The sequence below is a fragment of the Orcinus orca genome, chromosome 2, assembly GCF_937001465.1.
Source record: "Orcinus orca chromosome 2, mOrcOrc1.1, whole genome shotgun sequence".
NCBI lineage: Eukaryota > Metazoa > Chordata > Mammalia > Artiodactyla > Delphinidae > Orcinus > Orcinus orca.
In genome coordinates this window covers 102,402,494-102,416,210 of record NC_064560.1, presented here as the reverse complement: position 1 = coordinate 102,416,210, position 13,717 = coordinate 102,402,494, and the positions used below count along the sequence as shown (strand labels likewise).

The window sequence follows — 13,717 nt, the reverse complement described above, 5'->3', positions numbered from 1 at the left end:
CACATAAAAAGATCCTCAATTTCACCAGTAATAAAAGAGACCTCTAGTGTAAGTGCTGCCAAAGCAAGCACAAGAGAGAACTCTAATACACTGTTGGTGGGGGTATAAACTGAAGAATAACTTTGAAGAGATATTTGGCAATATCTACTAAAAGTTCTAAATCAATAACCCAGGAATTGCACTTTTAGATATAACCCCTAGATAAACTCTCACTCATGTACACAAGGCCATAAGTACAACAGTATTCACAGTAGCATTTATAAGATCAACAAATGTGAAATAAATGTTGCCCAACAGAGAGCAATCTAACTGATTTTATTCTAAAATTATTCCATCAGCCAGATGAATGGGAAGAAAATGTGGTACACACACACACACACACACACACACACACACACACACACACTGGAATACTATTCAGCCATAAAAAAGAACGAAAATTTGCCATTTGCAGCAACATGGGTGGACTTGCAGGGCATTATACTAAGTGAAATGAGTCACACAGAGAAAGAAAAATACTGTTTGATATCACTTATATGTGGAATCTTAAAAAATACAACAAACTACTGAATAAAACAAAAAAGAAGCAGACAGATATAGAGAACAAACTAGTGGTTACCAGTGGGGAGAGGCAGGGAGGGGCAATATAAGAGTGTGGGGCACAAACCATTGGGTGTAAGATAGGCTCAAGGATGTATTGTACATCATGGGGAATATAGCCAATATTCTGTAATAACTAAATGGAAAGTAACCTTTTAAAACTGCATAAAAATTTTAAAAAATAATAAAATTATTCCATCAGCAAGTAGTAGGTCATATTCCTTTCTGAGGATAGATCTGGGTGGGGGAAAATATACATATCATAGGGTATTTATTTCAATCTTCTTCCATTTCTAAATACTTAGACCCACCCTTATTCCTGGAGGTTTCATTGAATAAATATGATAACAGAAATATTCTATCAGCTTCAAAGCTCAGATGACAAATTCAGATAACACAAAAATCCTTGACTAGAGATGCTAGATATTTTATAACTTTCCTCCATCACCAAATATAATTAAATATACAGCTGATCTTGCAAGTAAGAAGAGAAATCCTCAAGTATCAGAAATAAAGATAGAATTGAAAATCAGAGAGGAAAACATAAACTGAAATTTCAGCTTTCTGTGGGAACTGATTTCCAAAAATTTGAAGAGATTTACAGAACTACCATTTTTTTCCTGTAAGGTCATTGAATAATTAGGCCAATTAAAATATTCTATTGGCCCTACAGCTGAATTCTCCCATACCAGTTGACTGGAAAGTGGCTATACTTTATAGTAGGACTGATTCTGAAAATCAGCAATCTTTTCTCTGATGACTTAATAAGTAAAATTTTTTTCAAGTGGTAAAGTATAATCAAAGGTGCCCTCAGTGAATAATCTTACCTTTTCTAAGTGCAGACAAGTGTTTATAATTTGTACATGACCTTAATTGAGGAAAGGAATTATCATACCTCTCTAAAAAAGTTAATCCATATTTGTGGAGCTCCTGACTTAAAATCATCCGTGTTAGCCTCTACTGAAACTATCCCCCAGAAGTCTCCGGAAGAAAAATGTGGCAAGCGTTAACTAAAAACAATTCCAGGGGATGATAACTTGCAGTCACAGATACATTCAACTTTTACACTTTATCCTTGCATTTCCCACCACAAAGATGAGAACTACTTACTTTAGATGCTGTGGTTAAATGATGTAACGCTACAGTGATTTAAGATTCTTTCATAAAATTAAATAAGAAATGCCGCTTACTTGCATTCATTTAACTTCATTTTAGAAATTTATGATAGAAAATTGTCCAAACAGCTCTCTTCAATCACATCCATAAGCAGAGATCACATCTCACAACATCTTTGAAAATGAAGGAGAAGAACATGTATGTTGCAACTAGAGACCAAACTCTTAAGTAATTTTAGAATCATGATATTAAAAGTATTATTAACAGAATTCTGGATAGTACCCAAATGAGTAAAAAAGAAACAAAAATGAAACATCTTTTCCTTAATCAAAAAAGAGACATTATCCTCAAGCAGATCAGGGCTCTTCACTAAAGCTGGAATCCTCCCCTTGCACTCACAAGACAGCTTTACTGACTTTTGAAAGCAAAATAGAAAGGTTGTAAATTGCAGGCAAAGATGTGTCATTTTCAGCCAAAAACAAAAACCAAGGAAGTTCATTAGCAGGAAACATTCACTGAAAGAAATTCTAGAGGATGTACTTCAGGCAGAAAAAAAGTTATCACAGATGGAAAGTCAGAGGGGCAGGAAGAAATGAAGAAATAACAAGCAAAAAAAATGTTAACTGCATGAGGAAAAAAATTATTAAAAAAATAGCAATGTTAATGATGATAATGATGATGATGATGATGTGTGTATGCTCACACAGGCATTTAGTGAGTTTCCATTCCACTTGGGATCCAATACAAAATCCTTAATAAACGGCCTTCAGGCCCTGCCTGACTGGGTTCTGCTCTCCTCTCCTCTACAGATTCACCTCCTGATACCATCCCTCTCTCTCCAACACTCTAGCCTTCTTTATGTTCCACTCCATTTCATCTTATACACATGCAGTTCTATTTACCTAGAAGGCTTTTTTCCTCTACTGCCTGGCTAACTCCTATCCATCCTTAGTCTACTTCCTCAGCTTTTCCTCATACTCTCTCCCCTCCTCCATATAAGATTAATTCTTTTCTTTCCTGTTATATATTTTTATCTTCCACTCCTTTTCCTTCAAAACATTTATAAAACATTGATGTGTGATTATATATTTAATGGCCCTCTCTCCCTCTACGCTGTAAATTCAGTAAAGTCTGCTGTCCATCGTTATAGCCTCATAGCCTGACTCAAACACCTTACATATAGTAAGAGTTCAACAAATATTTGTCAAGCAAATACAGAATTCAAGTACTTCATAGGTCCACCTAAAAGCTACAAGAACAAAAAAAAAAAGACAGAAGATCTGGAAGAACAGAGGAACAATTACAAGTTAATTTTGCACATGTTCCATTCATCATCTTGCTGAGAAAGAATCTCTTCTGTTACATTCTTTTATTTGAGCAACTATGTGCAGTAGGACAGAGGAAAGACCATGTCTTTGTTACAAAAGAGTTCTGGGTTTTGATCCCAGATCTGCTACCTACTGAGATAAGTCCTTGAGCAAGTCGCAATCTCAGATTTCCTGTCTGTAAAATGGGGAGAGCATTACCTAGTTTTGCAGGACTGTTATGACAATTACAGCCAAAGCATTGAGAACACAGAACCTGGAGCCCAGCATAGAGCAAGCATTCAATTAAAGGCAGCTATGATTATATTTCAATTGACTCTTTTACTCTGAAAGAGGAGATCTTCATTAAGGAATCCATATGCACTAACATGATTGTTTGTTCACATTACTCTCTTCATTGCCCCAACATGGCTCACACGACAGAAGCCAGACATTTGGGTCAGGCCAGGAGGTTATGTTGAGCTACAGACATATTTATTCCATAAAAGTCTTATCAAACCCTTTTACCATTTGTCTGTTCTGTGTCTTCCTCCTGTCATTTATTTGCAGACCTCTTAGCCTTACATTCATTTATCTTCTTAAAACTTCAACAGGATTGAGATGGGAACCAGACTAAATAGAAGCTTCAAGAAGGAAGAGGTCAGTAACATCGATTCAGTAGAACAGTGGGTTTAGCAATTCGAATCAGCAATCTTACATGTCTCCAGGTGCTGTAGAATATTCTTAACAACAGACATAGCTAGGAGACAGGCAAATCAGCTGAATTAAATATCCTGCTCTACATTAAAAGGCTCATAAACCATGATCAAGTGGGGTTTACCCCAGGAAGGAAAGGATTCTTCAGTATACAGAAATCAAACAATGTGATATACCATATTAACAAACTGAAGGATAAAAAACATATGATCATCTCAATAGATGAAGAAAAAGCTTTCAACAAAATTCAACACCATTTATGATAAAAAAAAACTCTCCAGAAAGTAGGCATAGAGTGAATTTATCTCAATATAATAAAGGTCATATATGACAAATCCACAGCCAACATCATTCTCAAAGGTGAAAAGCTGAAACCATTTCCACTAAGATCAGGAACAAGACAAGGATGCCCACTCTCACCACTATTATTCAACACAGTTCTGGAAGTTTCAGCCACAGCAATCAGAGATGAAAAAGAAATAAAAGGAATCCAAATCGGAAAAGAAGTAAAACTGTCACTGTTTGCAGATGACATGATACTATACATAGAGAATCCTAAAGATGCCACCAGAAAACTACTAGAGCTAATCAATGAATTTGGTAAAGTAGCAGGATACAAAATTAATGCACAGAAATCTCTTGCGTTCCTATACACTAATGATGAAAAATCTGAAAGAGAAATTAAGGAAACACTCCCATTTACCATTGCAACAAAAAGAATAAAATAGCTAGGAATAAACCTACCTAAGGAGACAAAAGACCTGTATGCAGAAAACTATGAGACACTGATGAAAGAAATTAAAGATGACACAAACAGATGGAGAGATATACCATGTTCTTGGATTGGAAGAATCAACATTGTGAAAATGACTATACTACCCAAAGCAATGTACAGATTCAATGCAATCCCTATCAAACTGCCAATGGCATTTTTCACAGAACTGGAACAAAAAATTTCACAATTTGTATGGAAACACAAAAGACCCAGAATAACCAAAGCAATTTTGAGAAAGAAATATGGAGCTGGAGGAATCAGGCTCCCTGACTTCAGACTATACTACAAAGCTACAGTAATCAAGACAGTATGGTACTGACACAAAAACAGAAATATAGATCAATGGAACAGGATAGAAAGTCCAGAGGTAAACCCACACACATATGGTCACCTTATCTTTGATAAAGGAGGGAAGAATATACAATGGAGAAAAGACAGCCTCTTCAATAAGTGGTGCTAGGAAAACTGTACAGCTACATGTAAAAGAATGAAATTAGAACACTCCCTAACACCGTATACAAAAATAAACTCAAAAAAGGGCTTCCCTGGTGGTGCAGTGGTTGAGAGTCCGCCTGCCAATGCAGGGGACACGGGTTCGTGCCCCGGTCCAGGAAGATCCCACATGCCGCGGAGCGGCTGGGCCCGTGAGCCATGGCCGCTGAGCCTGCGCGTCCGGAGCCTGTGCTCCGCAATGGGAGAGGCCACAACAGTAAGAGGCCAGCGTACCGCAAAAAACAAACAAACAAACAAACTCAAAATGGATTAAAGACCTAAATGTAAGGCTAGATACTATAAAACTCTTACAGGAAAACATAGGCAGAACACTCCATGACATAAACCACAGCAAGATCCTTTTTGACCCACCTCCTAGAGAAATGGAAATAAAAACAAAAGTAAACAAATAGGACCTAATGAAACTTAAAAGCTTTTGCACAGCCAAGGAAAACATAAACAAGATGAAAAGAAAATCCTCAGCATGGGAGAAAAATTTGCAAATGAAACAACTGACAAAGGATTAATCTCCAAAATATACAAGCAGCTCATGCAGCTCAATATCAAAAAAAACAACCCAATCAAAAAAATCAGCCATAAAAAGAAACGAAATTGAGTTATTTCTAGTGAGGTGGATGGACCTAGAGTCTATCATACAGAGTGAAGTCAGAAAGAGAAAAACAAATACCGTATGCTAACATATATATATGGAATTAAAAAAAAAAAAGGTTCTGGGCTTCCCTGGTGGCGCAGTGGTTGAGAGTCCACCTGCCGATGCAGGGGACGTGGGTTCGTGCCCCGGTCCAGGAAGATCCCACATGCCGAGGAGCGGCTGGGCCCGTGAGCCATGGTCGCTGAGCCTGCGCGTCCGGACCGCAACGGTAGAAGCCACAACAGTGAGAGGCCCGTGTACAGCAAAAAAAATAAATAAAACAACAAAAAAAAAGGTTCTGAAGAACCTAGGGTCAGGACAGGAATAAAGATGCAGATGTAGAGAACGGACTTGAGGACACAGGGACGGGGAAGGGTAAGCTGGGATGAAGTGACAGAGTGGCATGGACATATATACACTACCAAATGTAAAATAGATAGCTAGTGGGAAGCAGCCGCATAGCACAGGGAGATCAGTTCATGCTTTGTGACCACCTAGAGGGGTGGGATAGGGAGGGTGGGAGGGAGGCTCTAGAGGGAGGGGATATGGCGATATATGTATACGTATAGCTGATTCACTGTTATAAAGCAGATACTAACGCAATTATACTCCAATAAAGATGTGAAAAAAAAAATCCTGCTCTGAAAGATGTCAAAAACTTATGCCAGATGACCTGTAAGTGACAGGGCCAGAATTACAACCTAGTCAAATTCCATTTTTTATACCCCTGCTCACCCTAAGCAATGTATTTAAAAGGTGCCTCTGAGATTCTATTCCTATATGACATACGAATTGCTAATAGTTAGCTGTTAAAAAAGACTGTAGTCCTTTCTCCTCTTCTCTTCCTGGTGCAGAGGAGGCCATGGCAGGCCTGAGGCAGAGTTTGGGGGAAGCAGGGAGTTTCATGGAGAGGCACAGTCAGCATGCCCACCTGCATGGGGCACTGAGGCAGAGAGGGAGGTGTCATACAGGGAGGCTTCAGGAGCACGCCCACTGGCATGGGACTCAGAGGAGACGAGGAGAGTGTTGCATAGACATACACAGCAGTACTCCCACTGGCACCCAAGGATGCAGGGAGCTGAAAGTGGGGTGCAGAAGTGCAGACAGAGGAGATACCTGCATGACTGGGAAACTAGTTACACCGAAAACATAAGTAAATGGACTGAGCACATAAGTAAATGTATTGAGAATAATGAAACTCAGCATTTTCATTTTTAGAGGAGGTACTTATGACTAGGAAGAACCCTGAAGTACAATATTAGATTTGAATTGGAGATACTTATATGAATTAATTATTTTTAGATATATGAATAGAGATTGATACAGAAATAGCTATAGATTTATGTGTTGACTTATATATGTATATACGTGTGGCACACACATACATTTCAGCTCTCTCTGCTGAGATGGCTGAAGAGCAATGGCATCCAGTAGCACTGAGCACAGTGAGCACACAGATCTTGGCTTCTAAAAACCATTTCCTACTAAAAGTAATCAACGTTTCTAGGAGAAATGGCTGATCTCAGACAGTGCCGGGCCAGGCAAAATACAAGAGGATCTTGGAACATCTTCTGCCAAAAAAGTAATGAAGAGCTCAAAAGAATGATGCGCACTTGTCACAAGAACATAGGAACCTCCCTGCAAGGGCTTCCACTGGCCAAACTGAAATAATGTGAGCCATAAAAAATTTAAGGATAGAAATTAATTACAACCCATTGAATAGGGTGGGATTCTACAAGTCCATGCTGATACAAATAAATAAATAAATGGATAAACAAATGGCCAAGAAAGGGAAGGCTCTTCTTAACACAGAATGCCAATTAATAAAAATGGAAATAGGGCTTCCCTGGTGGCGCAGTGGTTGAGGGTCCGCCTGCCAATGCAGGGGACGCGGGTTCGTGCCCCGGTCTGGGAAGATCCCACGTGCCGCGGAGCGGCTGGGCCCGTGAGCCATGGCCGCTGAGCCTGCGCATCCGGAGCCGGAGCCTGTGCTCCGCAGCGGGGGAGGCCACAGTGGTAAGAGGTCCGCGTACCGCAAAAAAAAAAACAAAAAAAAAAATGGAAATAAAAAATAGTAGCATTTGTTTCAGGTGGAAGTCATCATCGACGGGTAGTAAAACTAGCGGATGGATATCTGATGAATGAGGGATAGGATACTAGCATAATCTTTGAATATGTCCCCACAAAATACCAATCAATTATAAAGGGAAAAACGGTGAAAATACCAAGAAGAAACCTGGCAGACACCAAAATTACCAAGTGATCAAGGTTATCACCCACAGTCATGAGACAAGCCAAAATCATGTACCCCTGATATGATACACTGAGAAGAACACAGTATCATCTCTGTGATTCCTGCCCCAAAAGTGTGGCCTTGACATGATCATGAGGAAACAGTAAACAGATCCAGGTTGAGAAACATCAATAGGTTATACAGCCTGTACTCCTTACAACTGTTAAGGATAAGAAAGACTGAGGAACTGATACAAAGTACATGCAACATACACTCCTAGATGGGATCTTGGACCGTGAAGGAAGAAGAGAAATTATTAGAACACTGGTCAAAGATTGAATGGGATCTATGGATTGGATGGTAGTGTTGTAACACTGTTGACTTCCTGGCTTAGAGGGCTGGATGGCTGTTATGCAGGAAAGCATTCTTGTTTTAGGAAAATACACACTAGAGTATTTAGTGGTGATGGGGAATCGTGTCTGCAGATTGCCCTCAAATGGTTCCAAAAACACTAATGAAAATGGCAAAAAAAAAAAGGGTTATGGAACAACTGTGGTGAAATATCAACAGTTGGAGAATCTGCTTTAGGAGGATTTGGAGTTCTTCGTACTGTACTTCCAACTTTTCTGTTGGCTTTAAATAACTAAAAAGCAAACAATTAAAAATAAACTATATTATATCTACTTCTTTGTTCCCATGGAAACCCACAAAAAATACTTGAGAATGATGCCGGAATTAAAAAGTTGCAAAAAAGCCATAATGGCAAAAACAACACATGAAAGATTGGGTTAGATACTAACGCAGTTGCTGCTCACACTGTGCTTCTCCTTCTTTGTGTGCAGTGAATATAGGCTGGGAACTTTGTTCTCAGGCTCAGTACAATGCCAGGATAGGCAGGGTCTGCTTCTGCTCAGTGTTAGTGTGTCTAGAAGTGTCAGAATATGCACTTCTTTGTTACCCTGTTTCTTACGCATTGTCGTAGCTGTCAGCATGAGAGGCATCCATTCTTCTGTATGTGCAAACTCTACTCCCAAACTGGTGATGGAGACTCAACCCTTTCCTCTTTATTTCCTTCCTTCTTTTCCTTGTTTCTGTCAGGTTTCAGTTGTCGGAAACAGACATTACTCTAGATATTTTAAGAAGAAAGATGCTCATACAGGGAATTAGGTGCTTCCAAAATTGTTAGAAGAGCTGGAGAGGCAGGCTGTAGGCTGTGTCTTCAGAGGACCCGAAAACACCTCGGAACTGGCCTACCCAGGAAGCTGCTACATGTACCCGAGTCAGAAAGGTAGGTAATCAGGAGCCACCGCCAGATCTGTTGACTTTAAGAACATACCAAATCTAGACCGCTGTTTCTGTAACTTCCTGTCAATACCCACAAGTTACAGATACTGAAACACTTTTGTAGAAAAACTCAATGTCTACATGACTACACTTGTCAGCAGAAAAACCCAAGGAAACAAGAAGTTATACCCCACTTCATTTTCACCTTCCCAATCTCAAGTAGGTGCACCTCATTGGGAAAGCTATTTCACAACCTCTTTCCAGAATGCTAAGTGCAAGAGAGTCTGGGAAACATGGTGTTTAGCTTTCCAGCCTCTGCATAACGGAAATCCACTGAAATGAAGAGGGAAGGGATGCTAAATGGTAAGTGCAAGAGAGTCTGGGAAACATGGTGTTTAGCTTTCCAGCCTCTGCATAACAGGGAAATCCACTGAAATGAAGGGGGAAGGGATGCTGAATGGCAGGCCCCATATCTACCACACTCCTCACCACAGTTGGGCGGGAGTTATCCTCTACTGTTAATCCCAAGAGACTGTCAGAGCAAACTTGGTATAAATTATAGTATACTACTTGCTTAGTTTGTTATTCTTTAATGGCAAAATTCTATGCACGGAGCCAGGATCATCTCTTACTCAAAGACACATATGTGGAAGAAGAGCTAAAACCCACCCCAAAGTGAGAGCGAGCTATAATGACCTAAATTTTGGCATTCTTCAGCACCAATATGCTCATACAGTGTGACTCAGCGGCTCTTCAGTATATACTGGTTAAATTACACTTCTCTCACTATCTTCTATTCCATTCCTATTCATTTTTCTTTGTTTCAGTTTCAAATTTAAAATAAGAATCATCTCTTTTTGCTGTCATATCAAACCTATCTTATAATCACTAGTCTGTGAGTTTTAGAAAATGACATAGCTGCAGTGTTTTTCTTCCAAAAAAAGGAAGGGGGGGGTTGCTTTTCTAAGCCCACTTTTACTTTTGTGATAGACCAGAAAATAAAAGGCAAGTGATAGTGATGAGATGGCAACCTCCACCAGAAAACAAGTGATTTTTGTCTTTCCCACTAGATTTTGAGCTTCTCACAAAACAGGCAGATGCTCTTTTTTCTGTGTACCTAGTGCCTAGCATACTGCATGATACACAACAGACAGCTAAAAAACGTCTGTCGAATGAATAACCCAAATTACAATGGAAGAAGTAGAAGATGACACTTCATCATCATGTCTCTTATCTGCCTATCTCACTCTCTTGCTCTAAGTGGAAAAAGTGAACAGGGGAGTGGGAGGGAAATCTGAGTCATGAGGCTGACAACCAGGACCGCCCCCCCCCCCCCCCCCCCCCGGGAACAGAGTGAAACTGCCCAGAAGTACAAATCCTTCATCCAGTTCAGGAAAACCTCAGTTCAGAGGGCCCTTAGTCCGGGATGCTTACTGACCACCCAGCAACTGGCATGATTCAATTTATCTCAGCTGGGCAGAAGAGTGATATGAGAAGCAGACAACTGAAAACAAATCTGTACAGAGAAAAGAGAGAGAGAAGATGCAAGATGCTATGATCAGTTGGTTCTGCTGGAAAAAGGTGATATGAGAAATCTGGAATAGCAGAGCCTACCTCTGAGTAGTAACAACAGGGAAAGAAAGTCCAAGGCCAGCCTGATTGGGTTGGAGGCCAGTTTGAGATTATCTGCATTGAACAACTTATTGTAGCAAGCAGGGAGATCGGACTAATAAGAAGAAAGCTATCATAGCAGGTTCAACACTGCATTATTTTCCTCTGATCTCTTCTACAGAACAATAATGGAACATTAGCTAGAATATTATCTTCAGCCATATACTGACTGTCCTTCCTGAGGGACTGCTGAGCTGCCACCATTTGTCCACCATCACTTTGTTTCTCTTCTGGTAGCAATAACTAAGAAATTAACTGCATCACATAATCATTCTCAAAACGCTCGGAGATAACTTGCTTGCATCAGCAAGTTGCCCACTGTTTATAAACCAAGAACTTCCAAGAGAAATGTAAAAGACACTTTATAAAAGATGTTTTTTGAAGATACCAAGTTACTAAGAGAAGGCACTATTCCAACACTCTTAGAAAATCTAAGCAATCAATCTAAATTAGGCTGAAGGATTTACAGTTAACTAGGTCTAATCCTGATAGCAGGTACATATAACAGTTTAGTCAATGAACAAGAATGCTTAAAATCTTTTCCCAAACTTAACTTGTCACTGTTAGACTAGATAGCCTTTCATTTCCCACCCATTCCCATTTTTGAGACAATCACCAATAACACAGGGAAGGCACATCTCACTTAAAATGTAACTGCTCTTTACAAGTAGCCTTATTTTTAATAAGCGTTAAGGCATAACCAGCCTAAGTTATTTAGCTGAAAAAGAGACAATTCTCAAATCACAGAATTTTGAGTGAACAGCTGTGGGAAGTTCTTTTAAATATTTATACTTTTTGGCTTAATTTTTAAAATACCAGTGAAGACCAGTGAAACACAGCGTGAACTTTCCACACTTGACACTTGCTGCTAAATAGAAGGGGGAAAAAAACCTATCTGCCTGCTTTCCCATCCCCGTCTCCTGTAAAGGGGTTTTAAAGGATTTCAAATGAAAAAGAAATAACCCAAACAGCTAATGACAATTCTCTTGTAAGTCTTCAGGTCAAAGTCCATAAAGTTAAGCCCAACGGGCCTCTCTGCCAGAGCAGGCTAATCAACAGCCGGGATGCTAAGCTCCAGGGAAATTCGCCCCGCCCCACCCCCGCCCGGAGCTCACACACTCGGCCGGGGGTGGCAGGAAGGGGCAGGCGAGGTGCTGCGCGTGCCCCCTCGCACTCACGCCGCTGGCTGCCTAGCCCCCCTCCTCATCACTTCCTGAAGGAAAATGACAAGGAAGGCGGCAGTTCCAGGGAAGAGCGGGGTGTAGAGTCTACAGGCTCGCGAAGAAAATGCGGCTCCCTAAAGCACCCCACCCCACCCCACCCGCCTGCGCGCGCCAGGCAGCCCCGGGAGTCCCCACGGCGCCCGGCGCGCTCCCGGAGCTCGCGCAGAGGGAAGAGGGCGCTGACAGCAGTCCCTCTGGCCGCCGTCGCCTCCTCCCGTTCGGCTGATGGGCAGCGCGATGGGAAGCTCGCCCCGCAGCCCCGCGACCCTCGCACCTCGTCCTCCGGGACTCCGAACACCTCCACCGCGCAAGTTGCCATTTCCGAATGGCTCCAGCAAACCGGACGCACTCGCCCCTACCCAGAGAGTGGGAACTGTACTGAGGAGGAGAGGGAGGAGGCGGAGGAGGAGAGGGAGGAGGCGGGAGGAATTGGAGGAAGAGGGGGCGGTGTTCCCCTGGGCGCACAGCGACCCCAGCGGCCGGCCGGCGGCATGGCACGAGGAAACAGGGCGGGGAAGGCCGGCCGCGCCTCTGCAGCGGCGCGCGTCGTGGGGCTCTGGGCGCGGGGACCGCGCGCGGTGGGAAAACGTGCGTGCTGGGGCTCGGGTGGGAGGAGCCCGCGCGCGGCGCGGGCGGGCTTTCAGTCCCCACGCCAGGACGATAGTGGCTGACGCGGCCGCCTCTGGGAGCCAGGCAGCTCCAGGGCTTTGCGCCGAGCCGGCAGTGGCGCCCGGAGGACGTCCGCCCTTCCCCGGGGAAACAAAGCTGCGGCTTTCGTCGGCAACGAGTCTCACTGAGATCCGTCTCAGAACTCGGCCTCTGACTAGCCACCTGGGATCAGGAGAGCTTAATATTATTCTCTCCACAAACTAAAAATCAGACCGCTTTTTTGTCGGTTAAGGCTGCCGATTCCAATAGAAGCTGGACCTTGAGACGCCCAGGCAAAGCCCAGCCTGAGCATGGTAGCAAACGGGGAGGCCTGTAGGGATCGCATCAGTCTTCGACTCAGGATCTGAAATTCTCTCCTTGTGATTTGTAAACACCGTACCAATCAATGTTTCCTGTCGTATGGTCTGTCCATCTTTAAAGCCTACCAATAACGTTCAGCCTCCAGGCTTAACGCTCTAAATCTGCTTAGCTAAGTAAGCCTTGATCTGCAGCACCACTGGAAGGTAGCGAAGAAGGGGGAGAATAAACTAGGACCTCCTGTGCTATGGAATAATCATGCTTATTTTATAGTCATGTCTGATGGGGTTTATAGTTCCACAGTCACAGGAAGACTTTTACCAAACAAACCACCCAAAAACAGAATGGGGAAAATGATAAGCACTCATTGTCTAAGCCAGAATTAGTATCTTGTCCTTTTCCTACAGTTGCAGAAATTTGCAAAACTCTAGAATCTCAAAATCTAATTTAAATTTTCCTTAAGGAATACAGAATAAACAATTTAAAATACCAGTATTATTGGTTTGTTATATAAGATTCTGTTGTACTTTATGTTTGGCAGGATCCATTTGTGTTATGTATGAAAATTCGATTAATAATACATCATCCAAATTTTATCATCTGTATTAGGCAGAAAGAAGTGGCAATTAAGTAAACATGAATGTAGAATTCCAGAAAGGTCAGGAATTGTTGGCTTAACTAAAT

At 41.8% G+C, this 13,717-nt stretch overlaps 1 protein-coding gene across 3 annotated transcripts in view; it reads right to left on the bottom strand.

Moving 5' to 3' along the window:
- NEDD4 (NEDD4 E3 ubiquitin protein ligase) overlaps positions 1-13,717 on the bottom strand; it is a 193,319-nt gene that overhangs the window by 151,380 nt on the left and 28,222 nt on the right. Inside the window, exon 1 of one of the 3 annotated variants that reach the window (XR_007475551.1) lies at positions 12,342-12,483. The exons of 1 other annotated variant lie outside the window; for it this stretch is intronic. Coding sequence is in view for 1 of the 2 variants with exons in the window: in XM_004274657.3 (XP_004274705.2) it covers positions 12,342-12,386 (45 nt within the window). In the remaining variant the exon portion in view is untranslated. Of the gene's footprint in view, positions 1-12,341; positions 12,484-13,717 lie in introns of those variants that run through there. One more of the 3 variants, XM_004274657.3, reaches the window with a different exon arrangement.